This window comes from Polypterus senegalus, chromosome 12 (genome assembly GCF_016835505.1).
Source record: "Polypterus senegalus isolate Bchr_013 chromosome 12, ASM1683550v1, whole genome shotgun sequence".
Classification (NCBI taxonomy): Eukaryota; Metazoa; Chordata; class Cladistia; order Polypteriformes; family Polypteridae; genus Polypterus; species Polypterus senegalus.
This window is the reverse complement of record NC_053165.1, coordinates 73,671,473-73,691,413: the sequence shown is the minus strand read 5'-3', so window position 1 is coordinate 73,691,413 and position 19,941 is coordinate 73,671,473. Positions and strand designations below refer to the sequence as shown.

General features: G+C 43.6%; 1 protein-coding gene across 1 annotated transcript in view; it reads right to left on the bottom strand.

The window, feature by feature from the left end:
• rbm19 (RNA binding motif protein 19) overlaps window positions 1–19,941 on the bottom strand; it is a 98,603-nt gene that overhangs the window by 18,681 nt on the left and 59,981 nt on the right. Inside the window, exons 21-22 of the mRNA XM_039772309.1 lie at window positions 13,640–13,745; window positions 11,996–12,116 (exon numbers count right to left, since the gene is read on the bottom strand). Of these exons, the coding sequence (XP_039628243.1) occupies window positions 11,996–12,116; window positions 13,640–13,745 (227 nt within the window). The remainder of the gene's footprint in view (window positions 1–11,995; window positions 12,117–13,639; window positions 13,746–19,941) is intronic.

The window sequence follows — 19,941 nt, the reverse complement described above, 5'->3', positions numbered from 1 at the left end:
GAGTAACATAATTACTGTATTAAAGGAGTGACATTTTATTGGAGTGACATAACGTGTCACCTACCATTGAAAGTACGCTCGCCAAAAACATCATTGTCGCCTCATCTACCACTTGGATGGTTGGTTGGATGGTTGTCACTCCTTTGAAATTTATATCTGAGGTTTCACTACTTTGTTATGTCACTCCTATGACATGTCACTTCTTTGAATAGGACCGCTTTTTGTCGCCTTTTCAAATATGAACTTTGTTAGTCTTCATTTTAAAAGGAGCACAAAAATAAAATAAAAAAAGACTAATAAATTTAAAAGGCAATGATAAGAGAATGAGCTTCAGCATGGCCAGACATCCATATCATGGTGTAATTAACAGTTCTGATGGACTCTGTAGATGTCGGTATGATGCATTTACTTCTCAGGCTCAAATGTGCGTATTTAACAAATGTGCTAGTGACGATTTTGCACACTGGGGCACCTTTTACCTGTCAATGCACTTCTCAGTGCTCTGCTACTCAAAGAGAATCGGCAGCAGGTACTCATCTGTCTCAAAGCGATGTAAGGACTACGTCCTCCTCACTCATTTGTTTGTTTAGTTGTGGTGCTACTGCACAAACCACTGCTGCCAAACAAACACACCACTAAAATCCAAAGCCAGTGACAACCAATGGACAGATTACCCCCAGGGGTCAAATAAAGTTCCCTTTTTCTTTGTTTGTCTATTTTTATGTCTATGTTATACTGCCTTTCACATATCTATGTTCCTTCTCAAAGGAGTGCTCTGATTCATGTAGCTTCCCATGTAGATCAGCTAAATTCTATTTTAATGTAAATCAGGTTTTTGAAAGCCCCAAAACAATTTTCCAAATTCCACCAGTCCACACTCTCAGACTTGCTGTTGAAAAAGTCTGCACATACAGTACATCCAGAAAGTATTCACAGCGCATCACTTTTTCCACATTTTGTTATGTTTACAGTCTTATTCCAAAATGGATTAAATTCATTTTATTCCTCAGAATTCTACACACAAGATCTTTCTTAAAGCTTTTTAAAAAAAAAAAAAAAAATACAACCAAGAAGTCATTATACCAGAAATGGATTTTTCTTAGAGCGAAAAGAAAGTAAACACTACAGAGCTGCTTAGCCACATAAACACACTTCACCAATCTCAGATGCATATGCCAACTAGTGATGCCACACGCTGCATATTCCCAGAGCCTTCTGGGTGATATTGTCATGGTAACCACCAATAGAATAGGATCGACAGGCTGTGTCAGGTAGTTAAAGGCGCACTTAAAAGGAGAAGCTTCATTCGCCAGGTAAGGATCCCTGAATGAAGGCGTCAAGACATCCTGGACCATAAACCCACAGAGTAACTTGGGAACCTTGTATGGAGTGAGGCCAGCATACCCAGGATACACTACTATACATCATTCCTGGGGTTAGGAAGAAGCGCTGCCATGGAACACATCAACTGGACTGACGTCTACACAAAGGACTAGAAGAAGGATGGTGCTGGAATCTAAGGAGGCACAGAGATGAAAGGCTCTCCCTTCTACCAGTCTCTACTCAGCCAACATCAAGGCTGAAGTACTGGCCATCCAAAGTGGTGCAGATCAGTGTCAAGAGCAGTCCTGACACCTCCAGTAATATGGTCTTCTTTATGGATGCCCTTCAAAGAAGCCAATACCATCCTCAAGTCAAGTGGGGGCGCCAGCAGCAACGGAAGATAAACAACCCATAATACCCAGGCGGCCATCTTTAGGCTGTGGACAGGCCACATGTGATGAAGACCATGGTGTGGCTGCTGCTTCATCACCTGAGGCCACAGGTCTGCCGTGCCCTCGACCCTCTGCAGTTCGCATACCAGGAGAAGGTGGGAGCGGAGGATGCCATCATCTACATGCTACACGGATCCCTCTCCCACTTGGACAGAGGCAGTGGTGCTGTAAGAATTATGTTCCTGGACTTCTCTAGATCCTTCAACACCATCCAACCTCTGCTCCTTAGGGAAAAGCTGACAGAGATGGGAGTAGATTCTGTGGGGGGTGGCCGGATCTTCTACTTATGTTCCAGGGGAGCAGCCTGGGGCTCCTCAGTACCTCACCCGGGACACTTGGTGGCAGCCTCCCTGGCTCATGATGGTGCCTCAGTTTCCCGCAGGGTTTCATGGGAGTTGGAGTGCTCCCCAACCCTGTGGGGATCTGGGGTGGCCACCGCAGGGGGGCTGCAGGGACCCTGGAGCCAACTTGGACATCTCTACAGCCCTGCCTGGAGGTGCAATTAGCACCAGCTGATTCAGCATCTGAAGCACTTCCGGGAGGATTATAAAAAGGGCCTGCCTCCCTTCAAGAGGAGCCAGAATCGGGAGGAAGAGGACGAGGTTGCCTTGGATGAGTGGTGGTACAGGGTGCAGACTTGTTGGTTTGGAGTTAAGTGGGAAGACGTGCCCCACAGGTGAAGAAAAATAAAAAGTCTTTGGGTCAGTCTGCCGGATCGGGCGCAATATAGCGCCTTTATCACAATTCATACCTGGTGTCATGGATCGTGGACTATCTTACAGACAGACCTCAGTATGTGCGTCTCGGGCACTGCAGGTCTGACATTGTGGTCAGCATCACAGGAGCGCCACAGGGGACTGGACTTTCTCCGGTCCTGTTCAGCCTATCTACATCAGACTTCCAATACAACTCGGAGTCCTGCCACGTGCAAAAGTTCACTGACGACATCGTGGGCTGCATCAAGGACTTTGTTAAATGGTGCGACTCAAACCACCTACACCTGGACACCAGCAAAACCAAGGAGCTGGTGGTGGATTTAAGGAGGACGAGGCCCCTCATGGACCCCGTGATCATCAGAGGTGACTGTGCAGAGGGTACAGACCTATAAATACCTGGGAGTGCAGCTGGATGATAAACTGGACTGGACTGCCAATACTGATGCTCTGTGCAAGAGAGGACAGAGCTGACTATACTTCATTAGAAGGCTGACATCCTTCAACATCTGCAATAAGATGCTGCAGATGTTCAATCAGACGGTTGTGGCGAGCACCCTCTTCTACGCGGTGGTGTGCTTGGGAGGCAGCATAAAGAAGAAGGGACGCCTCACACCTGGACAAACTGGTGAGGAAGGCAGGCTTTATTGTAGGCATGGAGCTGGACAGTTTGACATCCGTGGCAGAGCGACGGGTGCTGAGCAGACTCCTGTCAATCATGGAGAATCCACTGAATAGGATCATCTCCAGACAGAGGAGCAGCTTCAGCAACAGACTGCTGTCACCGTCCTGCTGCACTGACAGACTGAGGAGACCCCACACTATGTGACTTGGGGGGTAAACGTTATCATTATACAAAGTTATCGTCTGTTATACCTGCATTGTTATCACTCTGTTTTAATATTGTTCTTTATCAGTATGCTGCTGCTGGAGTATGGGAATTTCCCCTTGGGATTAATAAAGTGTCTATCTACAACTGCCTCAATTACCAAGTTTTGGACTGGTCAGTCAGACCAGCGCCCATGTCAGCCAACAGAAGTAGACTGTCTCTTCAACTCCCAGAGGTGTCAGATCTGGACAGAGGAGACTGGACCTAGCAGCCTGGAGGACCTTCAGCTACACTGCAGCATTCGTCAGAGAGACCGGTGGGTCCATTTGAGTAAACGACAAGAAGATTAATGGGAGAGTATAAATAATGGCGTCACAGTAGAATGATGAAAAAGTTTCAACTTTATTCTCTCAAGGAACAAACAAATGTTAAAAATGGGGCAGAACAAAACCAAAATGGATGCCTACACTTTTAAAAGAGACTTTCAAATTCACAAAAAAAAAATGAAAAGGAAATGCCAGATGATACTAACTACTCACGGACACTGAGTTAGGGTTCACCATTGTGCCCTGTGAGCCTGCTTGCACTTACTAGCTGGGGACCACACAAATAGAGGGGCACTCGTCCCGGTCCTGTCACCAATGAACAGACACACAAGTCTGCTTTCACAACACGTTAGGCGATATTCCCATTCCACACTACACGACGTCCATCTGAGGAGACCATGAATAGGCTCGGTCATGTTGTCACCTCGAATTCTGCATGTTTATAATCGGGTAGTGCGACAGCTCTCATTCGCATTTGGAGTCCAGAATGAGATGTTAAGATGGGCACATTTAGCGCACACCAGAAAGTAAAGGGACATAAGAAATCTGAAACCTTCTCAAAGCTTTGGGAAAGATCAGGAGAACAGACCCCAAAGCAAACAAATCATCTAATCAAACACAAACAGGGCATAGCTTTTCACCCGCTAACGATAATGAAGCAGGAAAGATAAGCAATCTGTGTTTAGCCGAGGAGCCGCTGCAAGTTGGCAAGCTCCAAGGGAGCGCCATGAATATTCACGAGGAGGTGTCGTGCTTGCTCGTGGGATGCCTGCTGTAGGCCTGCAAACAGCCTTGCTAGGGTCTCTCTTGGGAGGGAAACAAAGCTGTCAAAACAAGCCCCTCGCTGTAAATATTTATTTAGTGTGCAAGGCAGCATGTTCTCAGCAATGCAACTCTGCAGATCTATTTGCAGCTACGAAACTTGTAGCCTCTGGGGTGAAGCCCCACCGAGCTCACTGATCTACCTTCAGAAAACCAGCAAGAAGTCAGGAAACATAATGGCAAATTGTCGAACTGGCATGAGGAGCCTGTGGCCAATTCACACCAGCAAGGGGCTTCCTCTGAATTCTGCTCATATGGGCTTAGTTAAAAATAATATGTTTTCAAAAAATCTGGCATGTGTGCTTCTGAATTGATGACAGAATGAGGCAAAGGAATAAAATAAATAAATAAAAGAGGTTAGAAGAGGCGAGGGGAAGACATCTGCCACCCGCTCGGCTGTGCCCATAATGCTTGAAGGTCTTGCTGTATGAGCGTCATTTTCATGACAATACACAAGATATAAAGGACGTGTTGAACCGAGTGTATGCGACCCTAAATGTCTCATCCAGCTGTCCGGTAAATGCCAGTTGGGGGTCCGACTCCCTCACTTTTCATGGTTAGGCTACACTCACCGCAAGTTTTTGTCTCAGGCTCAGTTTGACAATCGTTCACTGTCTCAACATATTTAACCTTTTGATAATGCTCTCCAGAGCTTTATGGTCCCAGAAACGTCAGTGTAAATGGGTGAAAATGGAGTGCTTTGAAAACGCACAGACTGCTCACTCTGATTGGATCATGTGTGTCACATGGCCCTTCCCCGATTGGATCCTAAACTGGAGAACTGTATGCATCCCAATCTTTACTTTAAAGATTAATAATAGAAACTTTAATCATTAAATGCAAATACTTCAAGTTGTGCTTAAGATACAAGGCGAGAGTAAAACTCGGTAAATCATAAAACATAAAAGTTTAAATCCCGTCAATAGTTTTTTTTTTCCCTTTTCACTTTGCTGATACTGAGGTCGTAAATAAATGTTATTTGAATAATTATTGTAATCTTTTGTAAACGGTATATATAAAAATATTAAAATAAACATTCAAGTGCAGGTATTGAGTATTGAAATAATGTTAAAACCGATACTTACTGATAGTTTCAAAACTTCTGACACCCTGAGTGTGGATGTAGCCTTAGTCTCCATTAGCGAAGGTGAATGCCTTTCAGGACGCTGTTGACTTTACGCACTCGAAACCAAGATGTGGACATCATGCTTCTCTCCTTCTCTGGTCATTCCCAGGCAGCGTTTCTCAGCCCGTGTGTGAAGGGAAATGAAAATGTTTTCAAACCTTTCTCCTTTCTGCATTGCTGACGTGTGTATTGTAAGTGGCCTGCCATCAAAGACCAAGCGTGGCCTTCACCTTTGTGCTCAGTTTACAAATACGACAAGATAGCCTAACATCTAGTTTTGTAAAACTTGACTTGCTTGTTTGTATGGTATATGATTTTAAATAAATTCAATAAAAGGTTTTTTTAAAAAAAAAAGTGTTTGGAGGACTTCAGTTTCATTATTTTAACACATTTTAGCATTACATTTTTATTAATATTTTTTTTTACCAGTTTCCAAAAATAACAAGCGTGATTAGAACGTAATTACAAGTAATTGCAGAGTTTATTATCTAATATCATTTTAAAGTATCCTGTCTTTAAGAGCAGGGCTCATGTAAGTTTGTGGTGTCTCCATAGATGACAACAAGTGATATAAAATGTTTTGTTTTCGTTGTGGATGGCGTATGGCTAATCGTCATTCGTATTTCTTTTTAACATAAAAGTTTTGAAAGAATCACCTGCTGGAGAGTTAATATTGAGGTTGAAGTCATGAGCTGAAATTGCTGCCTGCAATGGGCCCATGAAGGACAGAAGGTGATTGTGGTGCTTCGCTGATAAAGAGAATGACTGAATTATAATAATGTGCAGGTACAGCAGCCGTCGGGATGTTTTTAGTGTAATGTCAATACTGAGGACGCATTTACTCCCTGTATGCATAATGGCTTATGGAGCTCTTCTCCTTTTCCTGACTTTTTCCGATTTCCCTACTTGTGTTTTTTTGTTTTTCTGGTTTCAAAGATCATTTACCTGACCTGGTGGGCCTGCAGGCAGCAGGGCCGAGGTTCGCTCAAGTCGCCGTCACTGTCAGGGTTTCACTGCCTTGTACTGGGGATCTGTTTAACCAGCAGTGCACATCAAAGAGGAAAATATAGCAAAACGTACAAGCTGAAGTCATTTGAAATGGCAAATAATTAAAGTCGCACAGAATGTTTATCTGTTTCAAGACAGAGGAGTTTGAAATTTTGGAAATATCTACAGCGTGTTCTACTGGAGATATCTCATTGACAAATTGAAATTACCTCAAAGAATAAGTGCGTCAAGCATCAACACCGTTTGGCTCACTGAGAACCGAGCGATTTTCGTGCAGACACACAGATGTGGCAACGACAGTAGGCGCTTTTTGCATTACAGGTGAGCACAGCTAAAAACGATCGGCCATTGTTAGCTGTAACTTATTTATTGGGGTGCTCAGGATTTAGGGTCGTGTGCAAGACAAGTTCAAGGAGGTCAGTTACGGGAAGATGAAGTCATATTTCTTGTGACTACTGATACGTATTCTTGCTCCACATGCACGTGTTGTTTATTCCATGGTTCTTGCTGTATACATATTTACATCATCTCATGGAAATCCACATTGTTCTGCATGCCTGTCTCCACTCTGTAGACCACTTACATGTTCCTGTAGCATTAATGTCACTAAGCAAAAGCAACACTCCCCCCAATAGAAGGGGGGTCAAAATAAACATCTCTTAAGACAAATGTCCATTTTCTGTCAGCACATGACCTGTCTTACCTTTTATTAATTTAGCAAACAATTTTATCCAAAATATCTTAGAAGTTACTTCTTGGTAATTTTTGGTATCTGACATTCTGGCTGTAATGGATCAGATAGATCGAGGCTGCCTCACCTTCTCAGAGATCACTGTGTGGCCATCTTGGAAGACACATCCTAGTTATTTATTTATCCTTTACTTGCATGAGTAGTCACATCAAGACAAAACAAAACAATTCGGATGTGAGCGTCAGTAGGCTTTGCGCTCTAAGAACTAAGTTACCCAAATTGTGCTCTGACATTTCAGTAATTTACCGTTCTGATGCTGATCTTTCAGATTGTAATGTAGGTTACTATGATTGCTATTGATGAGAAGAATTCAGAATGAATTGCATAATGATGGCTTTTGATGGTATTCTCTTACATGATTTGGCTCAAAATCTAATCAGCACATCATCATCTCATAACAGTCTTAAGTTTCGAGTTTGGTATTTTTCCATCCAGTCATTTTAGCTCTACAGCCTCCTCAAAATCCCGTGACACACAAACACGCACCCATCATTGATATATCAAAGTTTTCTATATCTAGGGACCCTAAAACACTGAGATCCATCAAAAATCAAAGACTGAAATTTTTGAGGAATCTAAAACTTTCGCTCCTGTCACATAGACAGTAGGTTATGGCAGTGGGGAGAGTGCAAAGCAAAAAACATAACTAGAGACTTGATCCAGCAGGAGATGGCCATTTGAGAATGTAACATAATGTAACGTAACAAAGCACCTCAAGGGAAACTGGCAATGTCAAATTTCACCCCATCTGTGTTTGGCAGACACAGACGTCCATGTTCACATCACATCTACCACACCGCCAGTGTTTTAGAAGATGGACTGCAAGCCGCAAGGTTTTCAGTTCATTCTACACCATTGACTCCCCATGTGATTGACACGAACTTGTGTCCCCAAAACCAACTCAGTGATAATTAGAATATGAAAGTCACCTCGGGCTGCCAAAGGCAATACAGGCAGACGCCACGGCTGGCAATTGATATGGGGAGCAAGAACACCCCAACTCCCCATCAATCAGCGCTCACGTTCACTGCTGCAGATGGACGCCTTTCTGTGTTCCTTCTCCCACTAATGTTCCCGCCCAAGAAGGGGAAGGGGTCCGTGCTGTTATGATCTGACCTTGCTATTAACGTTTTACGTGGTTTACCCCTAGGGTTGTATTTATAAATTAGTGCTGGCTTATCTGTGGGCACAGGATTCACTTCTTGCATTACCTTTCAGCAAGGATCCAATTTTTAGGCCTTCATAAATATTTTGCATTACCGTTTTGGTTTTCCCTTGGAGGCTGTAGTTGCCATAATGTTTCTAATGCTAAGTTTACCGAAAGTGTGCAGCACTGATGTCATGGTCACGATGGGATAAGAGGTTGGCGATGTGCACTTCCTGGTCATCCAAGTTGGTGGATTCAAAGCACGAACCTTCTTGCGAGACTGTGGTGGATGTTCAGATTTCTTTTTACCATATTAGACTTCATGTTTCTGGCTAGCCATGGGCTATCACTTTTGGGTTTTGTTTCTGAGTTGGTGAAAGGAAGGGTGGGCATTTTGGTAATGAATTTCTGTCCAGTTTCCAGGTCAGTGTGTTTTTGTGCCTTTGTAAAAATCAGTCAACTGAAATGACACCTCAAAATGTGCCTGCCCGTCTGTCTGCTCCCCTGTTTTCTTTGTATGCACTCGAGCTCGTGGAGCAGGCTCACCATTCAAACTGGTTTATGCGTAAATACATAAACAACAAAAGTTTTAGACTTGGCATTTTGGGTATTTTAAGTACTGGCGCTGTCAGCCATTTGTTTCTGTATATTTTCCGCACTGGAGGTTGTATGTACCCCATGTCAGTGTTGTAGTGTTATGTGTCACCTGTCCGTTCAACCCTGCTTAATCTCCCAGCAGGCTGTGGGTCAAACCAAAGAGTGTCCACTACATGAAACCTACACACACACACACTGTGAGAGTTCTGCAGTGTTATTAGGGTAACACAGTTCTTGCCATTAAAGAAATCTACAAACTGGGACAAAAATCCAGCTTAAACTACCAACTATCAGAAACTATCTTTTTACGTACCTTAAAGTATGTAGAAAGTACTCAATAGGAATACAAAAATACTAAAACATAAAATTGCACCACCAACACACAAAGGCATTTCCAGTGCTTCATCGATCACCCAGGCCGATTTCAGAAACGCGTCACATTTACAACAAATGGAGGCGTAAAATGAGAGGACTGAAGTTGGAGGTGAAACTAATTGCAGAAATAAAAGTTGCTCTGTTGATTATAAACAGTTTGGATTCGGCTGCCGGCCGATTTCTTCCAAATTGTGAACTGGAGCCCACCGCTCACGGCTCCCAACATTCCCAATATTCACGGCCTGCATTTCAAGTGGCAGCAGCTGTGAATGCAGCGCATGGCAGACTAATCCATAGCCAAATCTCGTTCGGTTTCCTCAGACTCACAAAGAGATGGATTAGAAATGCTATAAAGCTTCGACAACCTTCAGCCTTCCACAGGCAGAAGTGAAATTTTGAGGTTGGTCTTTCATCCAAATTGAGGCAAACCGCTGCTTAACACATTGTGACCTTGCACTTGTGGCAGAACGTATCTGTGCTTCAAACGAGCGTTCATATTTCCCGTTTCGGCTCACTTTAAAACATGTGCAGCTTTGTAGCTCAGCACCAGTGTGTGGAGCCACAGCCAGATAACACGACCACTCGGGGCCCACGTGTGTGACCACTCACAACTAATTACTATCAGTGGGACCAAAAGGGAAGACTGCGTCAGCAGAGCTTGGCACAAGACAAAATGTCTTCACCCCCGGTGTAAAGGCACATCACAAATGTCAAAGGGCAGACTACTAACACAGCACGGCCCAGACGTTCTACTAAATATCATGGAAGTCCAAAGCAGCAACAAATGTGAGCCCCCAGTACTCAAGTCAAGCCCCCAAGATAGTGGAATAGGGAAAGAAACTTCTATTGTGGGATCTGCTCTGTTCTGAAGAGGCAGTTTTTAGATTTAAACGTAAATATATTTGGAAAAAGAATTCTAGATTAATTTAAATGCATCCATCTTCAACAAGCAACTTTTCATTAATAGTCAAATAAAAACATGAACAGATTAACGATCCTTCAGTCGGTGGCCGTACTGAACCTCATGCAGCTTTGTGTCAAGAATTAAAACCGTTTATCATTAAATAACGTGCTTCTGACTCCATTCACGTCACGGTCCAGTCAAGCCTTAACTCACACAAGAAACGATCAGCATGTCAGTCTCAGAAATGCTGTGTGCCCCTCGACCAGCAAAAAGATGATGGCCACTGATTGTGTAGGAAGCCTTAAAAGCGTAACAATCCCAAGAAATGGACATCAACAGAAACAGTAGCAAACAGAAACTGAGAAGTCAAAAAAAAGAGGTAAGGGCCATTTTTATAATCAAAGATGAACATTTTTTTATACCAGCTTTTAATTCTGTCTGTGGAGTATTAGCTTCTCCAAAAGCACGTTTCTTCTTATATAATTATGATATTAATTGGTGGCAGCACCACTGCCTCACAGAAAAGGAGACCAAGGTTCACATCCTGGGTCCTCCCTTTGTGGAGTTTCCTAACACTGTCTAATGACATGCAGGTTAGGTGGACTGGTGACACTGAATTGGGCCGTGTCTGTGTGGCATACTATGAACTGGCGCCTAGTCCAGGGTTTGTTCCTGCCTTGCACTCACGTGAGATAGCAGGTCTGTGGCATGTGAATAGATAATGCGCTCACAGTTTGGGTGGGACATAGGTAGCATGGCAGAGTGGCTCCAGAGGCAGATGTGGCGACAGACCGTACAGAATCCAAGTGTACACAAGTGGGATTGTCCCTCAAGAAGTGCCTTGAGCATGGGAAAGGTGCTACTTAAATAAAAATGTTTTCTTATTATTAGTGCTGCAGCCATAATTGCCGTGCCTCTGTACCACAGGGTTTTTACAAGAGAACCGTGGTATGGTAGAGAGGAAATGAGAGACGAATAAAACTGTGAGCGAGTGCGGTATTAGGACCCTCACAGCCCAATGCTAGCTGGGATCGGCTCCATCACAAAACGACCCTGTTCTGGAATAAGTGAGTTAGAAAATGCCATTATGTGATTTTAATGATTTGTTGACCCACAGGCGGCTGTTAGACCTTTATACATCCAGTTGAGATAAGCATGTCTTCTCAGAAAGTAACAGAGCTGCTGATAACTTGAGAGCGCTCATCTAAAACAACACTTGAGTCTTAACAAAAATATCCCACAGTTGTAACAAACAGGTTGTCCTCCGTTTGTGGCTGTTGCATTCACAATTACAAATGGATAAGTGACATTCAGACTTCCCGAGCTGATCACCCTGATGGATGTGGTGTGCAGTGTCCTCTTAAACATCTGCACCACTGCTACGTAACTCTTTGAGCTGTGGGGAATGACGCACCGAGTCGTACCAGCGGCTGGAGTCACAACCCAAGACGCCAGCGTGAGCTTCAAGTAAGCAAGACAAGGACACCTGCTGCACCGGCTGGCGAGAGCAACAGACCCGCATGGGCTTCACCTTTCATGAAGTGCACAGACCTCCACCTTGAAGACCGCCTCATAAAGCAGTTGTCTGCCGTACGGTTACCTTCAGAGGACCACTCACTTACCGTGAAAGTGCTCGGCGGTCTTTCTTCGTAAGGCTTCAACAGTCTCTTCTGAATCCGCCCACTCGAGGACCAAGCGGCGCCCATACAGATGGGTACTGTGGCACAGGGCAGTGAATGCTTTCTGTCAAAACAAAGAGGGTGATACTTTCAGTGTTTCTTTATTAGTCCACTTTTGCAGATGGCGACTGGCTTTGGACAGTTGAAATGTGAAATTAAGAACACTCCGTATGTTTGTACATTTTAACAAGTAACATACAATATTGAATTTGTTTAGTTATATGATATTTGCAGTTATTCTATTGAGCACTGGGCACTTAAGTGGAATTGCGGTAAACAGGAATGGAACGCATTGCACTGTGTAAAATAATGGAGATTTTGCATCACCCATTACCACAGTATTAAAAGTCACATTACACAGCCCCAACTCATCTGAGATCTGGATATTAAAAGAGACTGCAATGTGATTTACTTTGTGACTTCTGGTTTAGACATTTAGTTTGTGGTTAGCGTTTTTGGCTTCGATTTTCTCAGCCCCTCATTTTTAGCCTAGCTTTGTATTGTCTTGTCCCCTTGTCATTCTCACAGAATCTTTACTAACTTCTCCTCTGCTGTTAATACAAAGGCCAACTGAGGCAGAGTTTCTGTACCACCCTCGTAAGAGAGGGCAAAATGGAACAGCAGAAGGCGGGCCAAGAGTGCAGCCGTTCTTGGACAACATTTGTACAGAAACTGACACCGCCAGGCAGCACATTTATTGGCGGTCATAATGCAGAAAGAAGGTTGCAATACTTACGTGGTGAAATAGGAAATTTGACGCTACGCTGGAGTAGTGCAACCCATCATGCCCTGCAACTCCTAGTCACATAATCCAACATCTTCAAGGCAGCACGATCCACCAGCTGGCGTGACAAGCTCTGTAACAGTGGTGTTCAACCTTGATTGGGTGACACTGTGGGTTTTTAGCTCCACTTGATCAGTGACAGACGGTCTACCCCTTGAAGGTTCAAGCAGCTCAATTCAATAACAAACAAAGGTCCGGTTAGGGGGCGATTTATGGGTTTTGCAGTCTAAGTTTAGAGTGCCTCAGTCTTTTTAATAAATGCATGTTGCTTTCAGGTTTACTACGCTGTGACTTTTAATGGACCAGTAGTAGACAATAACTGCATTAATTTAACAGCCATGCCTGCAATTTCGTGGGCCAACAAAACTTTTGTGCAGATTTGTGCCAGTCCACGGGCTGGCGGTTGGGAACCACTGCTCAATACTTGCAGTCATGTCATCATGGTGGAACATTTTGATGCGAGTAGGCCATTCAGCCCACCAAGCTCTACATGAGTGGCACAGTTGGAAGGGCTTGTTGAGGGCAGATTTGACACAAATGTTTTTATTCACGCACAAACAAACAGAATAATCTACCAAGTAGTGCAGTGGACAGGAGGACTTAAGGGACCTACAAGTCTCACCTTGACGTTATTCTATACGTTCTCAGGGGAACATTAAGGATGAGCTTGTTGGGCTGAATGGTTGCTTTCTTGTCACAAGTGTGGTGAGGTTTGTCCTGAGCTAAGATTAACATTAAGGCAGAAGAGTCGCAGTGGCCAGACAGCATGGCTGGCGCTGTGTGCGTCTGGGAGCAAAACTGACCTTGGCATCCTGCTTGGTGAGGAAGTCAACAAAACCAAATCCTCGATGCGGGCCGGTCCCACTCATCTTCTTGGGCAGACGGACCGTCTTCAGCTCTCCAAAGGTGCTATTGGGAAATAACAGAGAAAAATAAAAATATATAAGTAAGTAAAGTCCAGGGCAAGCAACCTCAATGCACATTAAAGAAAGAAGATCATCTAAAATGCAAAACAGCAGCAGGGGACTGTAATGCAGTCTAGTCGTGAAGTCGCCACTCTGAGTCCGAGGGAGGGTTTGATTTCATGTTAAAAGATCTAAAGATTCATCAAAGGGAGCCGAGCAGATGAGTCGCTCCCTGTTATTACCACTGTGCTCGGCACGAAAAGAGGAGCTTGTGAAGAGTTAAACACCTGAGCCTCAGTGCCACATTACTTGCTCTCCTGTAACACAAATTGATGTGTGTGCCACCACCCTACTGGCAGAGCGCACTCGAGCGAGTTTACTGTGTCCCCAAGCCCTCTGTTATCTATTTATTTGTTTCAGTGGTGGAAAACAGGCCACCGTGGCTCAGTGCGAGCCGGCATTCATTGTGCACATTTCCAAGGACTGACAGTCACTAGGCTGATGGCTACCACAGCTGAAGCAGCACGGCTGACCCTGCGGGGGGAAAGGAGAGACGGGGGAGCGGAGGATTGGGGGGTGGGATTTGAATAGCACAAATCTAAAAGCACTGGTCAGAATATGCTTTGAAACAAAGGCAGAGCAGACACACCGTTAAAAGGGGGCTTTCAAGTAGTGACATTCTCGTTCGGTCTCTCCATGAAACTGTGTAATGTGCTGCCAGTGGACGTTAAGCACATACGGATCACCTGCTATTTTTATATGTGTACAGCTAACACAAGTATGAACAAAATGTGCCAATGTGCCAGGCGTCATGAAAAGAATAAATCATCACAGCATATCAGCCGCACAGAGTCACCTTTGTAGTGTTTGATTTTTGGAAAGGTTATTGGCTCCAGCAGATCCCTGTGACCCTGTGTTAGGATATAGTGGGTTGGATAATGGATGGATGATAACATAAATTATTGGAAATCGTCTTAAATGTGCTACATTTTAAATGTATACAGTGCTTACCCAGGGGACAACAGACAACAAACCTCCAGACAGCATTAGTATGACATCTATTTAATCTTTACAAAACAAAATAAAAATAAACTGACCTCATTCTAGAACATTTGAGAGTTGTCTCTGAAAGGAACACGTTGACCGAAAAAAAAAAAGTGTGCCCTTTCACTAAGTTCACTGAGTCTGGCATCACTGATATCTGGTCAAGGGAACTAAAGAAGACAATTTTTAATTGTCAGTGCTTTTAGGTGCATTTATGTTAAAAGCAAAAAAGCACCTACTGTTGTCGTCACATTCACGTGAAACAACTCCGCTTCCATGAGATCGAGTGTGTTGACACATCTTCAGAGAAATTTGTCGGGCTATCTCAGCGAGATGTCTCAAAACGTGCCAGCCATACACATTTTTGCAATTTTAAAAACTCTCATAAAAAATAACCAGGTGAAAAAATTCTGTGACATCAACTATGGCATAGTTATCTAGAGAGAGGGGGTTACTTCAACTTGAGTGTTTTTGCCTGTTATCCATCTGACAGCAAAATGGTGAAATGCCAGCAGTGTTGTGCCTGGTAGCGGCCTGGAAGTGGCCAGCCCATCAAACCTTCAACTCGGAGAATTCTCTGTGTCAACGCGGGTACTCAGAGAACAAAAATTCTGTTTGCCTAACTGGAACGCGGGATCAAATGGCATTTTAGAAACCGGATTTCTGTGAACAACTGGATTATTAAAGCACATCTAAACATACTCACAGCTGCTTTCAAATTGGCAGATCACAATGTGTCCAATATTTCTTGGACTTTACAGCGTACTGGCAAAGCACATCAATGGGCGTGCTATCCTGCTAAAAATTTTACCTTGAGACTTCAACTTAAATTTTTACACTTCATCAAGTGCTCCTTTCCAAACATTCTTTTTTAATAAATTTGAACTACGATTAGCTGTAGTGCTTACACGATGAACATGAGAACAACTAACTGTATGTTAATAATGCAATTTTTACATCACATGGGGTGAAAACTCGTGTCCACACACCTTTACATCATATTGTCCTATTATGTTCTCTACTAATACGAGTAGTCACACTGGTTATTAGCCATTATTACAAAATACCAATTAACCAAAGATGGAGTAATATATGTATCAGTAACCATTTTACGTTATTTCTGTGTATAAATTGATTTTAATTCAGTATACCTGAAGAAAGTCTTCATCTGGTAAAGCTCTCAAAGAAAAACTTTAATGGTGCGCTAAAAACTACTGGAAAACTTGTGAACACATTTAAAAGTAAAATAAAAAAACTATTCTAGGCATGCAAGAGGACTCGAAATGTGATGTTCTGTTGGTGTATTAGAGTTGTAAACATAAGGGCTTTGTGATTCCACCCAATTGGTGAATCGACGCAGACAGTTAAGTCAAGGGGAAACCCAGGTCTTGCGCTGTGTTTGCTTGGCGGTGGCAGCAAAATCAAGTTAGTAAGAAGCCGTACTTGAATCAGTTCCAGAGAGGTGAACCAGAAGTGTTAAAGCTGTGTAGCCTTGAGCAGAGGAGACTATATGGAATCCTTATCCAGGTCTTCAATATCCTCAAAGGCATCAATAAAGTAGATCCAACCGATTTCTTTCGACTAAATGGTATACCAAGCGCACAGTGACACCCATAGAAATGAAGGGGACGCCAGGAAGAACTTCTTTACATAAAGGGAGTTGTGGAAATGTGGAACAGACTACAGAGTCATGGTGATGAAGCAGAAACCTGGACAACCTACAAGAGAAATCTGGATGAGACACGGGGACAACTTAACTGAAGAAATGAGCAGGATGGTCAGAATGGTCTCCTCTCATCTGTCAAATCTCTCATGTGAACACCTGAGTGGCGGAGCATTAACGAGCATCTGAGTAGCTAGGAGGGCCCAGTAGCACATTAAAACATAAGAAATGTGACATTCAGTCTGCTTGTCGCCCATTTCTTTCACTAATAGCTAAACTGTCTCAGTATCTCACCCTGGTCCTTCACGAGGTTCGAGGTTTTTGCTTCAACTCCGTGTCTCAGTAGTTTGTTCCAGACTCCCACAACTCTTTATGTAAAGAAGTGCTTCCTGGCTTCAACTTGAAAAGGCACTTGTCCTTCATGATTCACCCTTAGGCTGAAAAGAATTTAGGTGGATTGATTTTTATTTGTTAAAAAAATACATTTCAGTCTAAACCGTTTCAGATTGTAACGGTCAGAATGTTCAGTAAGACCAAGATATGAAGTTGCTGCCGTGCTGCCCATGCATAGCTGATGGTTGACTTTTTGTCGCAGTCGTTTTAATGTGGCATCCCGGTGTCTCTACCATCAAACTAAATTCCCCTTTTGGGACAACATAACTGAAACTTAATTGAAGGATAATTCAGGCATAACTGAAATGAGTGAACAGCACAGGGTCCATCACCTGTGAGCTGCTTGAGCAAAAGTGAATGTAGAATGGGGTGCGAGGGTCAAAGTTCAGCGGGCATTATGGCACCTTAGCTAATCGTTGCTGCTCTACTAGACAGGAAGTTACACCAAAAAAGTATTCTTTTTTTTTTTTTTTTTTAAATTTAACGTTCAAACAGGAGGAATCTGCCAACGCTGCTCACATGGAGACGAGCCAATTAGCATTTGGCTGCTCAAAACAGCTGTCTCCTTTCTTTGTGTTGTGTTGTTTTCCTCTCTTATTTGCTCCCTGGTTTTTAAAGAGCCTTTAACACTTCGCTCAGCCCTGGGAAAAAAAAAAATAAAAAAATCAAGTCTGCTCACCACTGCTGCGTAAATGAATACAACTGCAACACAAAGAAAAGAAAATGGCAAAGGAAAGACAGCAGACGCTTTACTCACAATTGCTGTTGCCCGTTACTTTGAGGTAAAATGTCCAGGCAATGAGGTGAGGAGGGAGAATGAGGGGAGACAACTGAGCCGCGCTTGAAAAGCTGCTCAGTAAATCGGTGGCAAGAGGAAGACAGTGGCGTCCTCAGAAGGGATGTAGAGGGTCATGAAAGAAGCAAACGTCACTATACACAGCTTATAGCAGAAGGGGATGTCACACGTGCTGGTCGCAGGATCGTATCGATTTACACGACTGAAATTACACGACCGGCTGCTGACTTTCCAGCACAGTCCAGACTGTCCCTTTTTTCTGACAGCCAACAATGTGCTGCCTGGCAGAGCCGGTGCTGTACGAAGGGTGAACAGGTACAGCAAGTTTAAACACAACCTCAGTCCTTTGTTAATTTTTTTTGTCCATTCTGTAGTGGTACATAAAACACGAGACCTCAGACAGAGGAGCTTCTCCTCCATTTGTGAGGTCCAAACATGCCTGTTCATTATTCCTCCTCGCTGCATTCTGTGCACTTCCTGTACTAACAACTGAGCCTTCATTGGTTGCCAGCTCTCAAACAAACAGAGCCCATCCCAGTAACTAAAGACAAAACCAGACCGAGTCGTGGCCTAGTTGGAATGAGTTGCTGGCGAGTGTACTTCTTGATAGGCCACCACCAACTGCCTCTGACTCACTAAGATTATGAAAATGAAGGCTGCAAAAGGCCATCCAACGTGACAATGGTATGTCCATGGCTGCCCAGTCTTCAACATTCTTTATCTTCAGTCGGCACAGAATTAGGACGACCTTTAACTCACATCTTCGAATATACGAGAGCGAGTCAAAAACGATCTGCACTTCGGTTATATTAAAACGTCTGTTGGCAGCACCGTCTTTCCGTACGAGGTCCTTGTCTCCCCTGTTACTGCTGTGCAGGTGTGAACGTCTTACACGTCAGTTCATTTGTTACTGCGGTGTGAGAAACAATGGCTGCCCAACTTGTGATCTGCACGAAAGAAGAGCAATGTGCAGCTATTCGTTTTTTGTGGTCTGAGGGTGTGCTGAACTTTATCAAAGAGTTTGTGCACAGTGTAGAGAGAGTGTTTTGTCGCAAAGAATTGTGTATGATTGGAGAGAGAAGTTCAAGGAAGGTCACACCTGTGTCAGCCATGAAGAAGCCGATGACAACATTGCGTGCGCACGTGAAATGTGGAATAGACAAGTGGCATATCATTTATGCAGTAATTTATTCAATAATCCACTTGGGTTTCGAAAGAAGCCCTACAAGGACGAAGATTCACGTCTGGTGAAGACAGCGGTGCACTTGTGGCCCACAGCTCAGCCCAAAACATTTTTTAATGAAGGAATACGAAAGCTTGTTGACAGACGGAGAAAGATTATTGAAAAGCAGGGAGACTGTGTCAAAAACTGATGTGTCGGTCTTTTCTGAAAGTTGATTTAAATAAATTCTACAGCCGAAGTGCGGATCATTTTTGAATCAACCTCGTATAAATGAAGTCGTTACAAAAGTTCAAGGGGCAATCCGGGTGCTAAGAGTGATTTACACAAATGGCAGCAAAATAAAACAAGCAAGTGCTTCCTTCTTAACGATTTGGAGATATTAGAAAACTCCTAGGACTGCTGCACACCTGGCTTACACACAAGTCAGTCAGTCAGTCAATGTCTGTCCTGCTCAGTGCTGAACAGGGGCACAGGGGTCTGCTGGAGCCTTCCCCAGCTAGCACAGAGCACAAGGCGGGAACAAACAACTTAGGACAAGGCGGCAGTCCATCTCGGGGCAACAAACAAGTCAATCTGAGCAAACATCGATTTGACATAAATGATCAGGCAGTCTCTTGTTCTTGCACAAATGTTAACAAAACGTTTTCTTCATACAAAGAACCACAACATGGAATAAGCAAGCAAGTCTAGCGGTGGACAGCAGGACTCCATTTTATTTTAGAGGACATTGGTGGATAGGATTGCTGAGCTTTGAAAGGCCTGTTCTCATCAAACTGCCCTGATATTCGAGAGTTTGAGATTCTAATGTCTGTCCCTTATGCTGCGGGTGGGCAGTGTCTGCCATTCCCTAAGAAATAAGAGTTTTAATGTCAAACATGTAGGAGGGAATTCCTTACGCCACTGGCATGGCACAGTAGGACAGAATATGCCAGCTGCTGCAGCGCTGATTAGTGGGCAGCTTGTCTGGCAATAGTGGGGCATTAATAAGCCTCCCCTGGCAGGACAGACAGGCAGTGTTTGTTAAACTATTGTACCCAGCATAGGTAATATACAGTAAGTAACCTTGTAACATTAACATGATGACAGTGGGACAAATAAGTGACATTTTTAGCAAAAAGACA